Source organism: Phodopus roborovskii, unplaced genomic scaffold (assembly GCF_943737965.1).
Source record: "Phodopus roborovskii unplaced genomic scaffold, PHOROB, whole genome shotgun sequence".
Lineage (NCBI taxonomy): Eukaryota > Metazoa > Chordata > Mammalia > Rodentia > Cricetidae > Phodopus > Phodopus roborovskii.
The window spans coordinates 1,516,103-1,540,441 of NW_026126616.1; the positions used below are offsets into that span (position 1 = coordinate 1,516,103).

The 24,339-nt window shown below is 49.5% G+C and overlaps 1 protein-coding gene across 1 annotated transcript; it reads left to right on the forward strand.

Moving 5' to 3' along the window:
• The first annotated feature begins 4,543 nt into the window (after window positions 1-4,543).
• Ckap4 (cytoskeleton associated protein 4) lies at window positions 4,544-11,780 on the forward strand. Its single transcript, XM_051206246.1, has 2 exons — window positions 4,544-5,151; window positions 10,435-11,780. Exons 1-2 carry the CDS (start codon window positions 4,723-4,725, stop codon window positions 11,734-11,736), a joined length of 1,731 nt encoding a protein of 576 aa, XP_051062203.1. The 5' UTR covers window positions 4,544-4,722; the 3' UTR covers window positions 11,737-11,780.
• Window positions 11,781-24,339: the final 12,559 nt, after the last annotated feature.

Sequence of the window (24,339 nt, forward strand, 5' to 3'; positions counted from 1 at the left end):
GCTTCCCACTTATGCCCTAAGTTTGGCTTGGTTGATCTTGTGCAGGCAACCTTAGCAGCTATGAGCAAAATGGCCATGACAAGTTGTGTAGGTAACATTTTTAAAGCATTCTTCCCATCCTTTGGCTTTTACACAAAGGGGTTTTAAGCAATGTGATAATCATAGCATTTATTGAGCATCCACTATATACCAGACATCATTCTAGGCACTGGGAATACAAACTTGAGTCAACTAATGTTTTACTCGTGGAGCTCTGAGCTTAAATTTGTGAGACGAAAAAGATAAATATGTGGTAGAGAAAAGTGAATGCTGGAGAAAAGAGTTTCTACGGGACAAAGTTGTCTCTAAGAGGAGAAGGTCAAGGAGGTAAGGTTAACCGGGCAACAAAAGGGGGACTAGGGAACAAACATGCCTAGTACTAAGATATCTGGCTCACTGAGGATGGAGGCCAGTATGGGCAGCATGGCAGTGAAGTCTGGAGAATGACCGACCGGGGATGAACACCGGGAACATACCAGGAAGGTTGGGAAAGCCGTGTAATGTAGCATGGATAATAAAAGCTCAGATAATAGGACTTGCATTTTAGTGGAGCTGTGCTGACTTTTGTGCTGCACACAGATGGTAGGACATCATGTCCTTAAACAGTCACCCAGGTGTGAGCAGCTTTGACATCAGTGGTACAGCAGCTCAGGGGAAGTGGGAGGTGCTGGGTAAAATGCAAAGGAAAAGCCAAAAGGGTTTGCTAATCCCTTGCATTGAGATGGGTGGTCCTGGCTATGCAAAGGAGAATTATGAAGGAGCTCGACTGAGGGCCTGTGGCTTTCTTTCTGGGAACGTTATCATTTGAATGCAGAGGAGAAGCAGCTGACCTTCCTGGGGCTTTGCATTTGGGCTGGCACTCTGGCTGAAATGTGGGAGACCAGGAAGGCTACTGGCTCCCAGAACGCCACCTTGTAATTTAGTCCATGCAAATATGAGGGTGTCTGGAGACACCCTGGTACAGCTGGATGCCTGGAAGAGATTTGTCTGGCTCCTCCACAGTCCTGATCTCATCCTACACCCTTACTTTAGGGTGGGGGAGGAAAAAGGGATGGAGGAGTTGAGATGAGGAGAAAACAGAAAGGACAAGTCCCCTGAACCCATGCAATGCATGGTGTGCCAACACAGATGAAGTCAGCAGGATGGAAATCTCCAGAACCTTCAGTGCCTACAAGCTTTGCTTCCATGATGGCTCTGGGCAGGTCTCTCCTCCTATGGGTGTAACCAAACACCCTACTTCACAGGAAAACAGAGTGCCTTTTAAAGTTAAACACATCACAGACTGTGGTTTGTGAGCCATATACAGTGTGGGGAGCTCCCAGAAATGATGATGAAAGAAAAGCCTTGAAATCTGGACACAGGAGCTCTGTGAAGCTGTGCCTGTCCCAAGTGGCTCTGAGAATGGCATTCCTACCCTTTCTTCACAAAGACTTACTATGACGTCATCACTCCTTACGGCACAGTGCGGTAAACACATTCTTATCGTTCCATTTGGTAGATTAAGTCACTGAGGTTCAGGGACATCATGTTCTGCAGGAGGTTCTGAACCTGAATGTGACTTATTCCAGAGCCAGTCTTCACCATTATACCCACTGTCTCTGCCCTGTGTGTTTTGTGTATGTGTGTGTGTGTGTGTGTGTGTGTGTGTGTGTGAGTACACACACACACAGGTGAATGTAGAGGCCAGAGAAAACCTCAGCCATCATTCATTAGGCACCATCTACCTCTTTTCTTTCTTAGAGACAGGGTTCTTCACTGGGCTGGAACTCATCAAGTAACCTAGGCTGGCTTGTCATGGAGTTGTGAAGCCTGTGTGTGTGTGCGCGCGTGCGTGTGAAAACTAGATTTCAGATATCCCTATCATCCTCTCCCTTATTCTCTTGAGATGAACATCTCTCTGTGACCCTGGCATTAGGCTGGCAGTCAGCAAGCCCCAGCAATCACACTGTCTCCTTACCACCTCACCCCAGCACTGGGGTTACACTCCCTTGCAGCCAGGCCTGCCTTTTTTTATGTGGGTCCCAGGGACTTGAACCCAGGTCCTCTCATGCTTGTGCAGCAAACCCTCTTACCCACCAGTTTTGGTCTGGCTTGACATGGGTTCTGGGGATCAAACTCAAGTGCTTGTGCTTGTAAAGCAAGGACTGTGTCAACGAGCCATTGCTCTAGCCTGTCACTCTCCTCTCTTCCAGTGCTCAACAGGCGAAAACCTGGGAAACCTCCCATTCCCATCTCTGCCCTGCACGTGTAACTCATAAAAAACCAAACACCTAAAGATCATTGATTATTTTCACTAACAACGGAGTGGCTGCTTTCTCTAAGGAACAGACTAATGTCATAATAAGAGAGAGCTTTAGAGATGCCCTTTACAGAGAAGGTGGCCCTGGAATCCAGAGAGGAGGTTAAGTCCACTCCTCAGGGTCACAGAATTTGGTGGCAAAGCCATGGTTCAAAAAGCAGCATGGGCTCCTGCCTCCGGGCCAGAGCTTGGATGGGTGCCAGCAGGCTGCCCTGAATACTGGCCCTGTCCTCTTACACAGAGAGTGAAGGGGGGGAGGTGTCTCTGTTCACACATCAGCAATTTTAAGCACGCCTTGAACTTAGGTGGTTTGTGAGCAAGATGATCCTGAACATTTTATGACAACCCAGCTTTTTGTTTTCATCTGTCTCTGTCTGGTCTGCAGGCTGAGGAGTCCTGTTCTTTGCTGAATTGGAGGCTTCTGCTATACCTCCTGCTATTCAGCCCATGGCAGGGTGTTCTCTTTTGTATAGAGCAGATGATTTCGCTAGAACAGGTTCTAGTCCACATTTAATTTACTCTGTGCTATTTTCCTCCACAATAGCAGTCACTCTGTGCTTCTTTTTTGCTACCTACTGCAATCTGCAGCCACTCCACCCAGCTCATCTCTACATGTAGCACACACCCTTCAAGTCAGGACAGGTGTTCTGGGCTCACAGTCCTCTGCCTCAGAAATAGCCTTCCTGTTCTACCACTATGCAAATCCGTTCTCCAAATTATTCTTTATTCTGTGTACTGCTCAAGGCTTGCTTTCCAAGTTCTCTTTACATTTACATTCTCAGTTCTGAGGTGTTGGCCTTAGCATACTCCCCGGGTGTAACTCAGAAACCACGATTACAGGCACACGTGTGCTCACCCAGGTTTTAAAGGTGAGCTTTGAAAAGAGTTCGGAGCAATGGTCGTCCTCAAGAAAGGTGTCTCCAGCAGCGTACAGACATGCCTGGCACACGGTGGGCCTTCAGCAAAGCGTTGCTCTTGTAAAGGCGCACATACAATGTCTACTTGCTATTGCTCATGCCAAGAGGGCTATTGGGCATGCGACAGCCAAAGTACGAAGTGGTGGTATTTCAACATGACTTTAAAGACAGGACGACTTTGGTTTTGTTTTAAGCAGATCAGGAGTTTGCAGACAGAAGAAACCGCATCCCTACCTACTTTTGCCAGGCACACACCAGGGCTACATCGCAAGCCAGTTGTGTGTGGGGTGAGCCCCAGAGCGCTACTGACTGGGGAACCAATGGGTCTGAGCTGACAGTGGGCAGGTTTGCTCCGAGGCCCCGTTTCCCTCCCAGCTAGGGATGAATCCCATCAGAAGCAACAGAAATAGGTTCCAATCGTGGCTATGTGTGACCGACCTTAAAACATTCTGTTGGGGCTGGGGACCAGTCTGTTTCTTTCCTATAAAATAATGGGCAAATACAATCCCAACCTTTCAAGGGTTTTGTAAGGGTTTCAGAACGCATATATGTTGACAAGCCGGATTGGCATAGTTATATTTCTTTCTTTCTTTCTTTTCTTTTCTTTTCTTTTTTTTTTACAAATGTGCAAATGACAACCTTGACCTGTGTACCTCTAAGTGTGGGTGGCGTTCCCACATTCAACCCAGAGTCTGCCTGCAACAGGAGCTGTGGTGGGACTGTGTGATACCCCCAAAGAAAACAGAGTCAAGGGGGCTGGGGGGGTTGGGGAGGGGTCTTGTCTATAGCCTACTGTCAGGGCCAAGAGCCAGACGCACAGTAACTCAGTTCCTTGGACAAGTTGCAGTCTGTGCTTGGATGCAATCCTTCGAGCCTAAAAACCCTCGGAAAGAGAAGGCCTGGCCCAGCTGCGGACTTGCAGGGCGGACTTGGTGGAGGAGATGTCTGCGGATTCGCGGTGGGCAAGAGGGGCGTCTGGTCCCCACCCTCCAGAGCCGTGCTCCCCGAGCCCCCTGCATCCCCCTCCACTCAGGTGGGGCTCACACCCAGCACAGCGATCAGGCTCACCCCGGCGACTCCACTCCAGGGTAACCGGGGCACTGCGAGGCTCGGCCACCCCGGCAGCCGCGCCCAGCCCCGCCCTGCCCGGCCCGGTCTCCTCCCTCCGCGGGGTCGCGGCGAAGGGAGGAGGGGCGGCGGGCCGCTTGCGTGGCAGTGGCAGGCGCTCGGGCTGGGCTCGGCCTCCCTTCCCGGGAGGCGGGGTCGGCGCCGCGGCGGCGGCGGCGGCGGCGGTGGAGCCAGGCCCCCTCCTCCTTCCGCGGCCGGCCTCTTTCCTCGCCGCCCCACGCTCCCGGCCGCTCCGACGCCGCCGCTCCCGCGTGCCGCCAGCGCAGTCCCCGCGGGAGCCCCGAGCCAGCGTCCCGGGCCGCTCGCCCCGCTCGCCCATCCCGCCGCGCCGCCGCCGCCATGCCCTCGGCCAAACAAAGGGGCTCCAAGGGCGGCCACAGCGCCGCGATCCCCTCGGACAAGGGCGCCCACCCGTCGGGCGGCGCGGATGACGTGGCCAAGAAGCCGCCGCCGGCGCCGCAGCAGCCGCAGCCGCCCGCGCCGCACCCGCAGCAGCAGCAGCAGCAGCACCCGCAGAATCAGGCGCACCGGGGCGGCCACCGCGGCAGGTCCTCGGCCGCCACCGCCGCGTCCTCGGCGTCCTGCTCGCGCAGGCTTGGCCGGGTGCTCAACTTTCTCTTCTACCTCGCCCTGGTGGCGGCGGCCGCCTTCTCTGGCTGGTGTGTCCATCACGCCCTGGAGGAGGTCCAGCAGGTCCGGCACGGCCACCAGGACTTCTCCCGTCAGAGGGACGAGCTGGGCCAGAGCCTGCAGGGCGTCGAGCAGAAGGTGGGTACCCCAGCTTTGGCGGGGTCCGGACCCCACTCTTGCCCTCCTTGAAGAGGCCCTCGTCCTTTCGTGCACAGGCCCCTTGGCAAGATCTGGGACCCCAGCTCCTTAGTAGCTAGGGCGGCCCCAGACTGGCTTTGTTAATGGTCCTGGAGAGGGATGGAGCAGGCTGCAAGGATGGCCATCGAGGGAGGGTGGGCCAAGGCCCTGTCACAGGACATTATCGGTGACCTGTAAGGAAGCCGGCAGGCTCCACGGAGCCCATTCTTTTTGCATTAGGAACCGCTGAATGGGCAGAGTTGCCTGAAAAAGAGGTTTGGAAGGGAAGCCAGCGCATCTCATCCCTGGAAGCCTTTGGTCAAGGCTTCACCTCGGTTCTGCCCGTGGGAGTCATCCAAGCCAGTTTTTAATAGACCCAGAGCTTCTGAGGAAGGAAAAGCTAGTGAGCTTAGTCATTTGCTAAGTTCAGATGAAATGGTGTCTATCTTTAGGTCCCTTGTCCTTAGCTGGACCAGGGAGTCCATGTGGGCCTTAGAAGTAGCCCGCTCCAGCTGTGGAGGAAACACAAAGCCAAAGGTATTGGGTCACACTTTTGTGGTGTGTAGACTCGTGTATTTTATTTTCTAATTTGTGGAGTTAACCCTGGAGGGAGGAAGGGAGGGTTGACAATTTTGATTCCATTTTCCAGACCAGAACATTGAGGTTTAGAGACATAAAGTGAGTTGGCAAAGACCCCAACTGACTGAGTTGCAGATTGTATAAGAAAGTCAGGGCCATCGTGTGACGAAGCCGTTTCAGGAATGGCTGAACCCAACTCCCAAGGCAAAATTGCTTCGTTTCCACCCTTCCAGCCAGAGCATAGCCCCCCTTTCCTTCCAGGTCCCCTCCACCCTCCACCGTATCCTTGCTCAATGAAACTCAGTTGCTGGACGGAAACAAAAAATCCCGCCACTTCTGAGCCCGGAACCACTGTCCCTTTCCCAGCATGCTGCTTCCTGCCAAGTGGTACTTCTGTTGAGTGTGCAGCACTAGGAATTTCCTCTTAAGATTGGAGGAGCAGCTGGGGTGAGTCAGCCTGTGAGGTGGTGCAGGCCAAGGGAGGGAATCCAGTAGACAATTCTGCTGTGCCTGCAGAATGTCAGGTTAGCCTAAAACATGGGCACCCTGAGGAGTCTAGTCCCTAACTCCTGCTTCCTCTCTTCCATCCACTCACTTGCAAATCCGTCATAATATTTATCGAAGCCTGATAGTTGCACGACTCTGTGTGGGCCCTGGGGAGGACGTGGAGGAGGAAAAGGCACAAATCAAATGTGTAAGGCGGCCGGCACACTAAATAGATGTGAGTGCTGGGTAGCTTGCACACACTTTGGGAAGGAAGAGCTTGTGAAATTTCCCTAGGTCTGTACCTGGGTGTTTGCAGCCACCAGAGCTGTTGGGAGAAGAGCTGTGAAGAGCATACATGTAAAGGACAGTCTTGAACAAGCCGGAAGCACAGAGGGTGGCTAGTCTTCCCGTGGAAGTTGGAAATTGAGGCCCAGATTGGGGGAGTCTTGAATCCAGGTTGAAGAAATTGAAGGTTATTTCATGTGCAGCTTGGTTTCACCCCTTGTCTGTTGCAGCTGTATGCAAATCCCTTTCCTCTTTGGGCCTCAGTTTCTCATTGTAAGAACTGGGGGAGGGAAGACAAGGATGGCCAGTCAGTAAAGTGTTTGCCACGAGAGCATTAGGACTTGAGTTTAGATTTCTAGGACCCGTGTAAAAAGCTGGGCCTGGTAGTCTGCACTTAAAATCCCAGTGTTGGGGAGGCATAGACAGGAAGATATCTCTGGAGCCAGTCCAGCCAAATCAGTGGGCTTCCACTCCTGTAAGAGCCCTTGTGTCAATAATAATAATAATAATAATAATAATAATAATAATAATGAGAGTAATGTCAACTTCTGGCCCTCACAAGTATGTACACACCATCCAGCATATTCACACACCCCGGTACACAAGCTTTCAGGAATTCTCAGGGCTCCAGAGCTGTTGAAGTAATGACCACCTTTGGAAAGAGTTAATGGTGTCATTAAAATAGCTGCTATTTAATGTCTCATGCATATTATACGCTTCAATATGTAGATGGCTATACCATTGGGCCACAAGAAGTTCAGGGTCTCAGCACATGTGAGCGATTCAGCTACAGCCTCTGGATAAGCCCTGGTCCACCCCAAGACTTCATAAAGCAGTAGCTAGAGTGGCTCAGGCTGGTAGGGGCCACTTGAGAGAGGACCGAATTCATAGGGAGTGAGTCTCTGTGTTTTCTTGTTTCTCATCTTGGCTCTGTGAAGAGGAGCCAGGGCCTGCTTTTGGTGGTGACAGGCCTCTAGCATCCTTTGAAATAGTTCAGGTCCTGAGATCAGCTGTTTTGGGATTCTGATGCTTGGCTCCACCCCTTACATTCTATAGTTACTGGTGTATAGTAAGTGTCCCATTGACTATCAGCCCTTAGTAGCTAGCCTGTCTATCCTTACTCCAGCAACACTCCCTGAAGGAAGGGAAGAGTTCTAGCCATTATTTTGTCTCTGGCATTTTGCCCATTACCTACTGCACGGTGGATATCCCACACATTCCAGAAGAACAGACATCTAATGAATAATAATTGTTATGAACTTACTGTGCATAGAGATGAACATTCTACAGTGTCCTCAGTATGGGAGACACTGGGTTCCTTTGGAGGTTGGTAATAGTTTCTGATCTAAATCGCTTCCTAGCCATTTGTAAAGAGCCAACCTAGGGTTGAATAGGAAGTAGGCCCGCCCACGCAAGCCTTATCATGCATTGCTCTGAATTCCTGCATTCTCTAGTCCATTGAGAAAACACTGAAGGTAGCCTGCCATGTTGCAGGTCCTGGGCTCACCCACTATCGCTTCTATTTTAAGTGCTATGCTTAGAACAGGAAGGGATTGTGATTTACTAACCTAGTTTTAGAGGTCACCTCTCTCCGGTCCCTTCTCACAGTAGTCTTTATGCCTCAGATTGGATTTGGCTGGGAAGGGAAATTGTCTACTTTCTGGAACCCCTGAGAACCCCATTCTAATCTACATTTTAAAAAAAAATCACAGATGGATGGAGATAGAAGAGACTCAGGAGACCCCCCCATTCACCAACAACCTGGGGCTTGGGAAGTGAATATGATTTTGGTTTCCTAGAGCATGGTGGGCACACTCTGCGCCTAGGGTATCCTGTCTGTGTTGCTGAGGTGCTGCTAGGACTTCCTGAGCTTGTGATGAATTTAGGATAAAGCTAAATGATGAAGGCAGTGGCTGCTGTGAGTTGAGCATCCATGAGTTAGGCACAACTAAGCACTTGATATGTTTGACTCATTTAGCTCTCACCGTGACAGTCCTGTGAGTCAGGTACTATTTTTGTTCCCCACCCCCACCCCCACCCTTTAGTTGAGGAAACCAAGACACAGACTGTGTAACTTCCAGATCCAACAGCAGCACAGCGTTAACCTAAGATTTGCCTCTCTGGTCTGGCTCCAGAGCTTGCGATGTTCTATTTATTTATTTTTGTCACTTTAGGGTTTCATGTAGTGCAGGCTAGCCTCAGATTCAGTGTAGCCTAGGATGACCTTGAACTTCTGATCTTTCTACTTCTACCTCCTGGGTGCCAAGATTATAGGCATATGCCACCAGATCCAATTTATTAAGTGCTTGGGCTTGAATCTAGGATCTTGTGAACAGTCTACCAGCCAAGCTATATGCCCAGTCCAAGTGCCAGTCCATGTGTGTGTATACACACACATATATAAATATATATGCATACACATATACACGCATGCATGTGTGCATATATATACATATGTATACACACACACACACACATATATATATATATACATATTTCACACTCTTGTACTGTTTTTAAATTGAGAGAACCTCCCCCTTGAGATTTGTTTTTATTTTGTGTGTTTGGGTGTTGTGTCTGCTTGTATGTATGTGTGCATGCTTGGTCCTGAGGAAGCCAGAGGAGGACATCAGATCCTGTGGAACTTGAGTTACAGATATTGTGAGCTGCCATGTGGGTGCTTGGAATTGAACCCAGGTTCTCTGGAAGAGCAGCCAGTGGTCTTAACCACTGAGCCATCTCTCCAGCCCCTGAAAACTCTTACATTTAGTTTAATCTAGAACATCTGTCTTCCTCCCTTTTAAAAAAAATACATTTAATTGTTGGCTGTTAGTGACATCATTTATCCTACAGAACTGGCCACACTAGATTTAGCTGGTAACAACCTCATGGCATCATAGCTAGTCTCTTATGTGTTCCAGAAATGGGGAGTTGGACCTACAGGACCAAGGCCACACTCCTGGCCTTATTATTCTTTCCTTAATTTTTTTTCCCTCACCAAATGTCACAGGTGTCACATCATGGTAAGAACTAGCTTTCTGACCAGCTCGTTTGGAGGTTCAGAACAGAGTTTGTGTAGAATGAGTGTGCCGCAGAGAAAGTGTCAATGTGCTCACAAAAGCCACAGTGTCCTAAGGAATCTTCGGGTCTACTGCTTGTATTTTTAAATGAGGACACTGAAGTCCGGGGAGGACAGTGACTTTCCAGAGACACACAGCTGAACGTGACAGGAGGTGACCTGGACTTGGTCTCTTTGTTTGTGTCTAGAGTCTCCATGTGCCTCCGTTCTTTCCTACGAAAATTCAAGAGAGAGAGAAGAGAGGGAGGAGAGAGGGGGAGAAAGAGAAAAGGGGAGAGAGAGAACAGAGAGGGAGGAGAGAGAAGAGAGGGAGAGAAGAGAAGAGAGAGAGAGAGAGAGAGAGAGAGAGAGAGAGAGAGAGCGCGAGCATGAGAATGAAAATGCTCTGATTGGCCCAAACTAGAAAGTTCAAGAGTAGACTCACAGGTGTGGCTGTATTCGGGATTGAGTTACAGCTTCAGAATGGCCTTGTCTTGATTGATGGATGGATATTGGCCATCTGCTGGTCTGAGCAGCCCTAGGCCTCCCTCATCCAGTGGGTAAAGGTGTTTCCTGCCTTGTTAGCCTGCCTGCTGTTTATCCATCCCTGGCTCGTCCCATTGGCTGAAAGGAAGGGGTTGAGAGAGGGGAGGCAGGTGGACCATGTTGACTGGTCAGGTTGGGTAATGAGCCAACTCGTTATCACAGCAATCACCACCTAACTGTCCTTGGAAGGAGGGTGCTGATGGGAGGGTGCAGCAGAGTGCAGAAAGCAGCGGTAGTATATACTGACGCCTGGTCTGTTCTCTGTGGTGACATCTGGGTTTTGCTTGCAGGTACAGTCCCTGCAGGCCACATTTGGGACGTTCGAGTCCATCCTGAGAAGCTCTCAGCATAAACAGGACCTCACAGAGAAAGCTGTGAAGCAAGGGGAGAGCGAGATCAACCGCATCAGTGAAGTTCTGCAGAAGTTGCAGAACGAGATCCTCAAAGACCTGTCGGATGGGATCCATGTGGTGAAGGATGCCCGAGAGCGGGACTTCACATCCTTGGAGAACACGGTCGAGGAGCGCCTGACCGAGCTCACCAAGTCCATCAACGACAACATCGCCATCTTCACCGACGTACAGAAGAGGAGCCAGAAGGAAATAAATGATGTCAAGGTAAAGGTTGCCTCCCTGGAGGAGTCCAAGGGCGATCGCAGCCAGGACCTGAAAGCTCTGGAGAAAGCCCTGAAGGAGGTGCAGGCCTCTGTGAAGTCCAGGGAGAGGGACATCGAGGCCCTGCAGAGTTCCCTCCAGACCATGGAGTCCGATGTCTACACTGAGGTCCGGGAGCTGGTGAGCCTCAAGCAGGAGCAGCAGGCATTCAAGCAGGCGGCGGACTCTGAGCGCCTGGCTTTGGAGGCCCTCACAGAGAAGCTTCTGCGCTCCGAGGAATTCTCCTCTCGCCTCCCAGGGGACATCAGGAGACTGGAGGAGGAGCTGCAGCAGCTGAAGGCTGAGGCCCGTGGGCCAGAGGAGGCCGTTGCCTTCAAAGACTCCAGACCCTTCGATGAACTCCAGAGGCAGATTGAGGGCCTTGGTGCCAGGCTCCAGTACGTAGAGGACGGAGTCTACTCCATGCAGGTGGCTTCTGCGCGCCACACGGAGAGCCTGGAATCGCTCCTGTCCAAGAGCCAGGAGTACGAGCAACGCCTGGCCGCGCTGCAGGATCACCTGGAAAGCCTGGGGTCCTCCTCGGAGCTGGCCAGCACAGTGAGGAGCCTGGGCGAGGACCAGCTGACGCTGGCCAGCGACGTGAAGGAGCTGCGGCAGAGCATGGACCAGCTCCCCAGCACTGTGCAGTCTCTGCAAGAAAGGGTGCACTCACTGCTTAGCCAGGACCACGCCCAGGCCACGCCTCCTCAGGACTTGGTGGACAGGCTCTCCTCCCTGGACAACCTGAAGTCCTCGGTGAGTCAAGTGGAGTCAGACTTGAAAATGCTCAGGACTGCCGTGGACAGTTTGGTTGCCTACTCCGTCAAAATCGAGGCGAACGAGAACAATCTGGAGTCAGCCAAGGGCTTGCTGGATGATCTGAGGAACGACGTTGACAGGTTGTTTGTGAAAGTTGAAAAGATTCATGAGAAAATATAAATGAACTGCTTGTGCAGGGCACAGATTTATAGTCCAGTTTCTTACGACCAAAAACAAAAAACAAAACAAAAAATCCATCGTTTCCTCCCAGGTGCTCTCGCGCCAGCTTCTTGCTCCCTTCCCCCCACTGGAAAGCAGCTGTGTTCTGGGCCCGGTTAATTTATTGCAGTTGTTACCACGCACCATCTTGTTTCTGCTTTTGGTTTGGCTTCCCGAAGGCCCAGCCCTGTGCAGAAAAGGTGGCTTTTAGAAAGGATGTGTCTGCTGTTAGGAGAAGCGCAGTAGCTTTACCTGGGGGTTAATAGGGAGCAGATTCATAGTAAAAACAACAAAAACCGGGGGGGGGGGAGGGGGCTTTTCTTTTTAATTGTCTTTAAGGAAAATTAATTTTACTTTCTTTTATACTCGTGGCCAGAGTTTCTATGTGTCTTACTTGTCTTCCACTTAGAACTGGTAAAAGCTCATAGACAAGAGCTCTGAGCGGGAGGAGAAAGCTCTCAGGCTCTGCTTGAGGGTCCCTTTCTGTTCCAGGCAGTGATATCAAAGGTAACTATGCAAACTCAGAAGGTTCTGAATGGGAAGACAGCACCCCAAGGCCCTTGCCCTTCTGTTCCTGGTGAGCCACCTGTATCGACACACTAGGAGGGGGTCACCAAGTAAGTCTAGGAGACCTTGGTGTTGAGATGTGAGAGCTGTACTTTCCACAGATGACTTGGGCATCTCCCTGGGAGACGGTGGCCAGATTTTTTTACTTTATCACAGTATTCCTGCAGAGGCCTCCTGTCACCTGGCCCCGTCTGTCAGTGAGGATCATGCGTGTGGCGTTTCTGTAATTGTTCTTCCTGTACTCTTCCCCTTTGAGTTGTGTTGTCTTTAATGGCTGCCTGCCCTTCCCATCCCCCCCCCCCAAAAAAAAAGAAAAGAAAAAAAATTTTAAAAAGGAAAAGCTGAAAACAAAAACAAGGTTTGTTAGTTTACTGTGAAATGAACTGTATGGCTTATTTACAGTATTTTTAATTCTTAATAAACACGAGCTTTGTTAAGACTTTTTCAGAGGTGATGGATTGTGACTGAGAATTTAGTAATGATGGTGCATTTCATCAGCATGAAGTTTCAGGGTTAAAAAAATGGATGGGTTTTCCATTTTAAAACTTTTTAAAAACGTACACTGTGTGTTATAGCGCGTGTATGGATGCCGAGTCTCAAGCTCCAGGGCTGTACCTTGGTTTCTCTCTTAGCGAGTTAGTTTCTCGCCATTGCTTATGATCTTCACATGACACCTGTTAGGCTCTTCCCCTGGAATGTGGCTGAGGTCCTAAGAGACTGACCCTGGTCTTTGAATGACTCCCTAGCTGGTTGTAGCATGTAGTCAGGGTGAGCCACTGTCTTGGAAGCACACCTGGACATTTCCTATGCATCCAGGGTTTCTGCCCACCACCTAATAAAATGGATTCTGAACTGGTGTGCAGGCATGAGTGGAACACTGTGAGTACCATGGGCAGCAGGCTGAGGAGCATGCGTTAGAAGTCATGAGATGAGGTTTGAACCCGTCTTCTGCTCTTACTGTGTCGTCCTCTACCATTAGATCTCCACTGGCTGCTTCAGAGCCCAAGAAAGCAGACCAGTCTCTCCAACTCGTGGACTAGAGGGAGTCAGGATATGGGTGCATGTGTGGTTTATACTATCTTTTCTAGCTGGCCGGTCATTCATTCATTCATCCGTTGAACATTTATTGGGCCCACAGATATGTTGCTAAACATCAGTGGCTTAAAGCCCTGGGATATGGTCATGATCCTGGGTCCTATAGCCTAGCTGACACAATTATGTAGACTGGTGTCATGAAGAACTGTAGGGATCACAGCTAGAAACAAGGGTGGTGGCAGAGGTGTAGTGACCAGTTCTGCCGAGATTGTACTGCTTAGAAGAGAGGTGGGACTCCTCATGAAATGTCAGGTTATTCCATTTGAATATGAGTAGCTAGGGGATGCTGAAGATGTGGGTTAAACTGCAGGTCCAGCATTAGTAGAGACTGCGGTGAAATGTAGGTGGGACTGTCATTATGCTGGTGAGGGTACTGTCCATCTGCAGACGGTGACGGAGATGCTGATGGTGGGTTGTGAAGGTTGAATAAGGTGACAGGTAGACAGGGTCAGCTTAGTTTGGTATCTGGCACATAGAACTCCAGAGCCCACACACATGCAACCTAACCAGAAACAAGAAGATTGAAATAAGTTGGGCATGGTGGCACACAACCGTAAATCCCAACACTTTGGGGACCGAGAGAGGAGGGGCATCAGTCCAAGCCGGTGGGGACTGGAGAAGTAACAAACATGGGCATGCATGTATATGTGTGATTTAAACAGATAACTGTGTAAGGAGGTCCTTATGTGAAGTTCAGTGTTGACAGGTGTGCAGGGCTACAAGTTGGCAGGAGAGAGATGCTAGGTTTGGAGTGGCCAAGAGAGTAGAGAAATTGAGAGCAGTTCTCATCCCTGGAAGAGAGGGAGCCGCACTGGGTATTGCTCAGGACTGCTTTTGCCTTGCCTTTCTTCTGCCCTGCCGTTAGGGGCACAGTGCAGTGGAGCTGAGCCTGCAGGATTCTGCCTGGAACCAAGTCCTGCCTGGAGGCTTATGTGAATCTGAATCTTAAGCTACAGGGTCTGGAGGAGAGTTGTTGCGGTGAGGTCCCAGAGCCAAGTCACAGTGTGTGCTAAATGCATGGGCTGGGGTGGGGGCGAGGGAGAGGCGGGGCAGGACTATAAGGTAATGGCCATCCCTGATGACTGGAAAGGCTCTAAGGGAAAACTGATCAGGAAAGGTGATGGGCCCATGCTAATATCGGGGGACCCGGAAACACCAGCTGGGGTCACAAGCAGTGTAGACTCAGTCTGCAGACATCTTTCAGGGAACAATTTGTATAAAATTTCCCTCATCGGATTGCTAATTTGATCTCTGTTTCCAGATTGGGTTGTAACTCACATAGGAGTACTGCATGGGTAAAGCCCCTTGAGACAGACAATGAGCTGTCCCTGGCGACTTCCCATGAGGTCTCCACCATTCTGGAGTGGCAACCTAGGAGACGGATGTCTTGAGGGAGTTTTGCAGACTTCATGGTGGTTTTTTTTTTCCCCTAAAACCTCACATCAGCCTCCAGGGGTGCCTCGGTTTGTCCTCGCTACCTGGTATCTTCTTCAGATGTCTGGATTTTGTACCTGACAGTGATGCCAGGCAAGTCCATGTTTATTTTCTCTAGGTTCCATTTTCCTCATCAGCAGAAGATAATACAGCTCAGCACTGGCTCTCACATTCTAAGATGAATTGGCATCGCCAGGAAACCATGCTAACACACATTGCACAGCTGGAGGAATGGCTCAGTGTCACCAGGAAACCATGCTAACACACACGTTACATGGATGGAGAGATAGCTCGGTCAGTAAGTTGCTTGCCCATGTTTGAGAACCTGGATTTGGATCCCCAACACCTATATGAAAAAGCTGGGCATAGGGAAACTCCCGGGAATCCACAAAGATGACATCAGCTAAGACTCCTAGCAATGGTGGAGAGGGTGCTTGAGCTGGCCTTCTCCTATAATCAGATTGGTGACTACCTTAATTGTCATCAGAGAGCCTTCATCCAGTAACTGATGGAAGTGGATGCAGAGATCCACAGCAAGCACTGGGCTGAGCTCTGACAGTCCTGTTGAAGAGAGGGAAGAGGGATTATACCAGCCAGGGTATCAAGGTCATGATGGAGGAGCCCACAGAGACAGCTGACCTGAGTTTACGGGAGCTCATGTACTCTGAACTTAGGGAGCACTTGGAAGCAACCTAGGCCCTCTTCATGTGTGTGACAGTTGGTCTCTTGGAGGGGATCCTAGCAGTGGGATCAGGACCTGTCCCTGGTGCTTGAGCTGGCTTTTGGGAACCCATTCTCCACGATGGGTTGCCTTGCCCAACCTTGATACAGGAGGAGGAGCTTGGTCCTGCCTCAACCATGTTTTGTTGACTCCCATGGGAGGCCTGAATGGAGAGAGAAGTGGAGTGGATGGGAGGAGGGTAAACTGTGGTAAATATGTAAAATAAAAAATATATTAAAAAATAAAAGAGCTGGGCATGGCAGCCTGTGCCTGTAACCCCAGTACTGGGGAGGTAGAGTTAGGAGGATCCCTAAGACTCACTGGCCAGCCAGATCCTGTCAAAAAAATCAGGTGAGAGGAATTGAGACGGACACCTGGCATCAACTTCTAGCCTCTTAGAGGCATGTGTGCATATGCACCTGTTCATACATGTGCCCACATGTGTGTGTGTGTGCACACACGCACACACACAGAGTCATACTCTGGTTGCTGGGCCCCTCTTTCTGAGATTCTAGTCTTGTAGGTCTGTGTGTGATGGGATGGGGTGGAGAGGGGTGGGATCACAGATCTCCATTTCTAACATGCCTCTATCTGGTCTACTGATGGCCTGGGGATCAGTTTGAGAAGCACTGGACTAGATGATTCCCAAATTTCAAACCAGAGGGCAAAACTAAACTTGCATGGTGCTAGGCTGTAATGTGGATGTTTTCTGGCCCGGCAGGGTCCTGCCATGCTGGAGTCCTAAATAAGCACACAGACACTATATTATTTATAAAGCTGTTGGCCGATGGCTAAGGTTTCTTATTGACTAGCTCTGTCTTAATTATTAACCCATAACTACTAATCTATGTGTTTCCACATGGTCATACCTTACTGGGCAAATGCTGGACCTGCAACTCCTTTGCCTGCTACATCATGACTGCTCAGCATCTATGCAGAGAAAAGAGCAATTTCCTGTTTGTCCCTGCTCAGCTACGTCACTTCCTGTCTGGCCAATCAGTGTTTTATTCATTAACCAATAAGAAACACATATACACAGAAGAACATTCCCCATCACTAGGCCTTTTAACCACTTGCAGGGAATGGGTATGAAAGGAGGTGGCTATAGGCTAAAAGATATAAAGCTTATAGTTAATAAGCCCCAACTCAGTGTTTTTCCACAAGGATGTTGATAAGTAAATATACTAAGCATCTTTTTATGCTCAACACAAAGGCAACAATGGTGTGAAGTCATTTCCTAGACTTTCCTGTTAATGATTTATTTATATTTTTATTATATGTGTATGAATGTTTTGCCTGAATTTATTTATATGCATCACAAGAGTGCCTGGAGCCAATGGAAGTCAAAAGAGGGCTTTGGATATGCTGGATCTGGAGTTATGGATGGTTGTGAGCGGCCATGTGGGTACTGGAAGTGGAACCTGGGTCCTCTGCATCTGCAGGAGCATCATGTGTTCTTGAGTGCTGAGCCATCTCTCCAGCCCCTAGACTTTATACATACATACATACATATATACATACATACACACACATACACACATTTGTGCCATTTGCTTTCTGCATAGTATTACTTCCCAAATCTCTTTGCCAGCCCAGACATCTAAGATACTGATCTGGCTTTCTAATAATACTAAAATGACTCTCCATCCACCTCACTTGGTTTCAGACCCAAGTTCTCATCCCCAGCCTGTAAATGGGGAACCAGCGATCCCCGCATCACCTAGCCAAAGCTACCTGCTTCCCACCTATTCCCTTCCTGTGTTGACACAAGCTAGCATCATTAGAGAGGAGGGAGCCTCAACTTAGAAAATGCCTCCATAAGATCCAGCTGTAGGCATTGTCTTAATTGACTGATGGAGAGGACCCAGCCCACTGTGGATGGTGCCATCCCTGGGCTGGTGGTCCTGGGTTCTAAAAGAAAGCAGGCTGAGTAAGCCATGAGGAGAAAGCCAGTAAGAAGCATCCTTCATAGCCTCTGCATCAGCTCCTGCCTCCAGCTTCCTACCCTGTTTGACTTCCCGTCCTGACTTCATTCAGTGATGAACAGCAACACCGAGGTATGAGCCAAATAAACCCTTTCCTCTCCAACTTGCTTTTGGTCATGGTGTTTCATCACAGCCATGATGACCCTAACTAGGACAGCCTCCATCTCCACATCCTTAGGGTTGAAGCCCCAATACACCACCGCCCTCCTTTCCCAGCCTCCCCTTTACCCCCTTAACCAGGAGCATAAACTCCAGAAGCAGCTGACCCCCACTTAGCTTTTTGTTGATCAAGATTTTTGACTCATGATACTCAGGGAACACCACTCTGGACATGGATGGGACGTTTGGAAGACAGTGAGACTGTTGGGTTCCTGCCTTCACTGTGGTCCTGGTCCAGTGGGGAGACAGGAGCTAAATAAGGAAATGGCTGGACAGAAATGAAGATGTGTGGCATGTACTACAGGGACACGTTCCTGCCTTCAGCTTGTCATTGTTTGGGGACACCACCAGAGAGGACGAGCACAGCCTTTCTCAAGTTTAAGTCTGGTCTGTCCCTTCCCCACTAAACCTTTGCATGCCTGCCTTTTTGGCTGCATGCATGACTAGACTCCAGTATGGCGTAGAAAGTTTCCCTGTCGCTGTCTCTGGCCATCAGTCTGCTCTTCTGAGATTTGCACCTTTATTTTGACACCTTAAGCACCATTGCACCTTCCTCCTTTTTCCCAGCCAGGCTCTCAACCCTGAACCTGACTTGAATGCTCCGCCTAGGGTTGCACACGCCAAGCTTCTAGGTAGAAGTTCTTCCCTCTGTGTTAGGACGGCTCACAGGGCTGTGCTCCTGCTGAGTGAGTGGCACTGTCCAATTCTGGTAGGCCTGTCTTTCATCTCTCTATCTGTAGACAAGTCACCATGCATGGTCCTAGGAGTAATATCAAGATGTAAGGCTTCCAGCCTGGCAGTGATGGTGCAACTTTAGGCAGAGGTAGGCAGATCTCCGTGAGTTCAAGGCAAACCTGGTCTACAAAGCTGTCGCAGGGCAGCTAGGGCTGTTACACAGAGAAACCTTGTCTTGAAAAATGGTGCCTTCAGAGGCCAGAGGGTGTCAGATTCCCTGGAGTTGGAGTTATGGGTGGTTGTGAGCAGTCCAGTGTGAGTGCCGGGAACTGAACTCAGGTTCCCTTCAAGAGCGGCAAGTGCTCCTAACAGCTGAGTCTCTAGCCCGTACTTATACCCATGATCCTTTTAGTATGTGAGGAAAAGTCCTCAATCAAAGGGTTTGTGTGTGTGTGTGTTGGGGTGGGGGAGTGTGGGATCTGACCATGTAGCCTCAGGCTGGTCTTGAACTAACAGTAATCGTGCTTCAGACTAATACTAGGATTACAGATGTAATTGGTCCTGTACTTAATGTTTTTTTAAAGGGGAAGAAACAAATAGAGAAACACTATAATTTTAGTATTTACAGTATGTAGATCAGAGGACCTATGATGACCTACTTACACCAGTCCCATGCGGTGCTGGGATCACTTCCAATAATTGTGATAGGTACAGACTGAGCAACAAACAGGCCTTTCTCAGTTAAGATTAAAGAGGCTCTGACGTGACCCCCTTTTGCCCCCAGGATGGGGTGGGGACAGCCTTAGACAAAGGAAGTTGTTCACCCAAGCTACCAACCAACCTCTTCAGGAGATGTGGCTTAGCCCTGCGCCCTGATCACATGTTTTGGTTCCAACCCAGCTTAAGCAAAGATAGGAAATGCCTGGGAGCACACAGAGCCTGAGAGCAGCTGTCCTTGGTGGGAAAGGTGTGGCCCTTCCTTGGGGCAGTGCAAGGCAAGCATGTTGGTTCCTGATACCTTTGAGCAAGACCTGTTGGGCAACGGGCCTGTGGCGAAAGCATGGCCACCTGTGCTCTTCGTCTTACGTGATGCTCTGTGGAAGTTCACATTGCACACGGGTGCGGCTTCCTCTGTGTTAGGACACGCGAGTCAGCCGTAGGAACACCGACAATCAGAACTTACCCCACCTCTCATTTGCTTGCTTGGCTCTCAAGGGGAGGGGAGTTCCCAAGTGGAATTATAAGAACTGCATGGAGGGAATGGGATACAGGTGCTGGTCTGCCAGGCTGTGCTGCCCTGGGCAATTCAGTGCCTTTTCTGGGCCTCCACCAGTTTCCTCTCTGCAAAGTAAAGAGAGAGAAAATTATATCCACATTATAGCTCTCTCAGCTCCAACTCTCCTTGACTTTGTCTTCTGCTCTGATTCTTCTGGAGCTTCCTGAGAGTAGGAGAGCTGGGGAGGAAGGCAGGGGTCTGGGGAGGAAGGTGATGGTCTGGAGAGGAAGGCAGGGGTCTGGGGAGGAAGGCAGGGGTCTGGGGAGGAAGGCAGGGGTCTGGGGAGGAAGTTAGGGGTCTGAGGAGGATGGTGGGAGGCTGGGGAGGAAGGTAGAGGTCTGGGGAGGAAGGAAGAGGTCTGTGGAGAACAGTGGGGGTCTGGGGAGGACGGTGGGAGTCTGGGGAGGACGGTGGGAGTCTGGGGAGGATGGTGGGAGTCTGGGGAGGCTGGTGGAGGGCTAGAAAGGATGTTTAAGGTCTAGGGAGGAAGGTGGAGGTCTAGGGAGGAGGGGTGGATGGCAGGGGAGGGCTTAATGGCTTTTGTGTGACCCAAGACCTTGTTCCCACCAGAGATCGATTCACAGTAGTCAACAGACATCTTCTCACTTATTTGGTGCAGTAGGGGTTGTTGGCTGAGATGAAGTATGTTTAACTTGGGATACTGATGCACCAGTAAAAAGTGTGTACCGTTCAAGCTCTTGAATTTATTTCATAGGGGAGCATGTGCTCAGCATCAGGGGAGACTGTGGCGCCATCTGGTGTCTACGATCAGGATTACATGAACAGTATCTTGGTTTCAGCTCTGTCATCAGTGACCGCACGGTTCTTCCTCCCACATCCACCAAGTCCTGAAGGGCAGGCAGTGACTCTCAGATCAGCCAGTCAAGTGGGGCACTTAGTCAACACTGACCTCCCCTAACTGTGAATCTGTGTTAAATGTTGCAGCCTGTGGGACACATATATTACCTTATACAGCTGGGTTGATCATCTTAAGGAATGGGTTGTCTCTGACAAAATCCTATTTCTTTTTTTTTAAATTAATTTTTATTTAAATTAAAAACAATCTTATTTTACATGCCAATCCCCCTCCTATCCTCCCATGTATTTCCCCCACCAACTTCCCGTCCCCCCCCCCACTCCCACAGGGGATCTTCAAAGTTCTGTCACATCATTTGGGGCAAGACCTATGCTCTCCCCTGTGTATCTAGGCGGAGAGAGTATACCTCTATAGGGAATGGGCTCCCCAAACCCACTGGTGCACTAGGGATAAATACTGGTACCACTGCCAGAGGCCGCATAGACTGCCCAGGCCTCCTAAGTAACATCCACAGTCAGAAGGCCTGGTTCAGTCTTATGCTGGTTTCCCAGCTGTCAGACTAGGGTCCATGAGCTCCCCCTTGTTCAGTCAGCTGTATCTGTGAGTTTTCTCAGCATGGTCTTGACCCCTTTGCTCATCACTCCTCCCTCTCTACAAACTAGCAAAGTCTGTTTTCTAATATTCCCAGAATATAGCCTGCATGTAGCCCACATGGGTAGTTAAGAAATTAGGTTCTGAGTTCAAACTCCAGCCATGTCCCTACCTGTTCTGTTTGTCTGCCAGTAGGAAAGCTTCTCATATTCTGTGCCTCAGTCTTCCCAATCACAAACGGAGGTGAAGCCCATAGCACTCACTGACTTCATGGCGTTGATATAAGGTTTGAAGTAGTTACTAAATCTCTTTGCTTAGGACATAATAAAATACTCAATAAATAGTGCTGAGCAATAGACCGTGAAGCAGGGAACTGGGAATTCAAAGCTTACAAAATGACCTGTCTGCCGTAGGTCAGCAAGATGTAGTTTGGAGTCTTGAATGTGCACACTCGAGGCCCTAGAGTCTCACGGTCCTCACTCAGATGACTTCTTAACCCATTTAGGTCTCTGCTTCTGATGGCACTTGGGTCCGTTTGATCCCCGAGGTTTCTGAGATGAATACATGGGAATTGTTACTCTGAGAAATGGGAGCTGTGAGCTTTGTGGGACTCTGTTAAGGCCCATGATGTCACAGCATTGCACATCAAAGATCTTTGGGTTTTCTTCTTGTACTGTGTGGTTTCTTCTCCCAAGTCAGGGGTGTCTTAGCTAAGAGCTCAGGCACAGGAAGGTCAACTCTCAGCCCAACCTGGGTTCTGTGTGCTTTCTTCCACATTGTGTACCTTGTTCCATTCTCCAGAGGAAAACGGAATACAGGAGAAAGCTGCAAAGAGACACAGCCTGCAGACCCCACGGAAGCCGGATTAGACATTAGGCAGGACTCCTAAAAATCAAACACGTCCTAGTGTCTGTTTCCATGTGTCTTCAAGAGAGAGCAGTGTAGAGGAGTGACAGGGTGGGGCCAGGGGCTGACATATTGTTGGGAAGGCTTTGTAACTTGTAAGATACCACACTTTTCCTCTTCATCTTTTCTAGTGGGGCATTCAGAAATCCTGAACAGAGAGAACACATGGGAATCAGTCAAGAATTGCAAGGAAACACGAAGCAAAGCCAGGCACTAAGGTGGGCATGCTGGGAAATTTACTTGTGGGAGCTCAAACATTTTTAAGTGAGCCCAGCATGGGGAGAAAGCCTTAAACAGGCAGAGTTAGGAGGCTTATCAAGGCGCCCCAAGTTGTTGAGTGTCCAGCATGAGTGTGACCTCCTGGCTTTTCTTGGGGTGGACTCGTGATCCCAAAGGCACCATTAAAGACGCAGACTCCACCCACTGGTGGTTCCCCATCTCCACAGTTGTGACGGTAGGGCTGGTTTCCTTTGGAGATGGAAAGTCCCTGTGTGGCTTCAGGGTGTCTCTTGGCAGAGATGCAAAGTGAAATCAGCAACTAAGCTCCTCCAGGCTCAGCCCAGACAGCCACAGGCTATGCTTGGCTGTGCTTGGGAAACACTCATTACATTTGTTCTTCAACAATTTCATACACATACATAATCTGTGTTACGAGCAGTTTTCCCACCAGCCTGGTCCCACAGCTGGGTCAGCCCCAAATAACACACAGCTGTTGGCCTGTTACTAGAGTTTCTTATTGGCTAGCTTTGTCTTAGATATTAACCTATTTCTATTAGTCTAAGTGTTTCCATGTGGTCTTATCTTACCAGAGAGAGGGTCCAGACCTTCTTCCCTAAAGTCTCTACATCTTGACTCTCCTACTACATCTCCCAGAATCCTCCTTGTCTCCTAGTCCCGCCTATTTTGCCTTTCTATTGGCCAACAGTGCTTTATTCATTAACCAACAAGAGACACAAATTTACAGAATGACATCTCCCATCAAATCTGTTTCTGATTACTGTTGCCCCTCCCCCTCTTCTCCCTTCCTATGCCTTTCCCTACTACTTACCCTTTCCTACTTTCATGTCTTTTTTATTTTATAACCCTCTGAGGGTTGTAACCCTCTGAGGGTTTATAACCAGGGTGGTCTATGGCTATAGTGAAGCCTAGAGGGTTCCACAGTCGGTATGCAACTGAAGACGTGGCCTCCTGTCTTAGTGAGGGCTTCTGTTGCTGTGAAGGGACACCGTGCCCATGGAGAATCTTATAAAACATTTATTTGGGGCTCAGAGTTTTAGTTCATTATTGTCTAGGGGAGGCATGGCAGTACATAGGCAGACAGGGTGCTGAGTTCTACATCTGGATCAGCAGGCAGCAGGGAGGGAGGGAGGGAGGGAGGGAGGGAGGGAGGGAGGGAGGGAGAGAGAGAGAGAGAGAGAGAGAGAGAGAGAGAGAGAGAGAGAGAGAGAGAGAGAGATTGGGCCTGGCTTGAGCATTTGAAACCTCAAAGCCCGCCCGCAGTGATACACTTCTGATGTGGGACATCCTCCTGCATGCTGCAAATATGTGCTGCTTTTATTGGTTGATGCATAAAGCTGTTTTGACCAATGGCCAGGCATAATATAGGCAGGCAGGAAATCCAAACAGAGACAGAGAAAGAAAGGAGGCAGAGTCAGGGAGAAGCCATGCACCCGCTGGGAAAGCAAGATGTGAGGTGACAAGCCACAAACCTCATGAAAAAATAGAAAATATTAGAAATTGGTTAATTTCTGTGTTGAGCTAGCCAGTAGGAGGCAGGATCCATCAGCCAAGCAATTGTCGTTGATATTAAGTCTTAGAGTGGTTATTGGGGAACTGGCGGGCGGGACGAGAAGCCTCCAATTACACACTTCCTCCAACAAGGCCACACTTCCTAACAGTGAAACTCCCTGGTGACCAAGTATTAAAATCTATGGCCCTGTGGGGGCCATTATTATTCAAACCACCCCACCACCCTTCCCCTTAGAACCTTCTAGTACCGGTAGTTCACTGAGAAGGGAGGAGTCGGGGCCTACAAGTCCCCCCTCCCTCACTTTGTGATTGACAGTTAACAGGCCCAGTCTTTTGAGAGTCACGGCAGGATTAGCTGCAGCAGCTGTGAGAAAAGGATTGAAAGATTAAGTCATGCCCAGAAGATAGTTACCTTGAAGCCCTACTTTCCAACCTTAATGCTCCCTGAGCCCTGAAGGGGTGACATAAATGTCCTGTTTAGGGCTGAGCACTAACGTATTATTATTGTTGTTGTTGTTGTTATTATTATGTTTTTTTTTGTTTAATGTTTGGTGTTTGTTTGTTTGTTTGTTTTGAGACGGAGTCTCTC

Coding starts and splice junctions, on each gene's coding strand:
- Ckap4 (XM_051206246.1), top strand. CDS start 4,723: ATGCCCTCGGCCAAACAAAGGGGCTCCAAGGGCGGCCACAGCGCCGCG. Junction 5,152..10,434: donor TGCAGGGCGTCGAGCAGAAG/GTGGGTACCCCA, acceptor TTTTGCTTGCAG/GTACAGTCCCTGCAGGCCAC.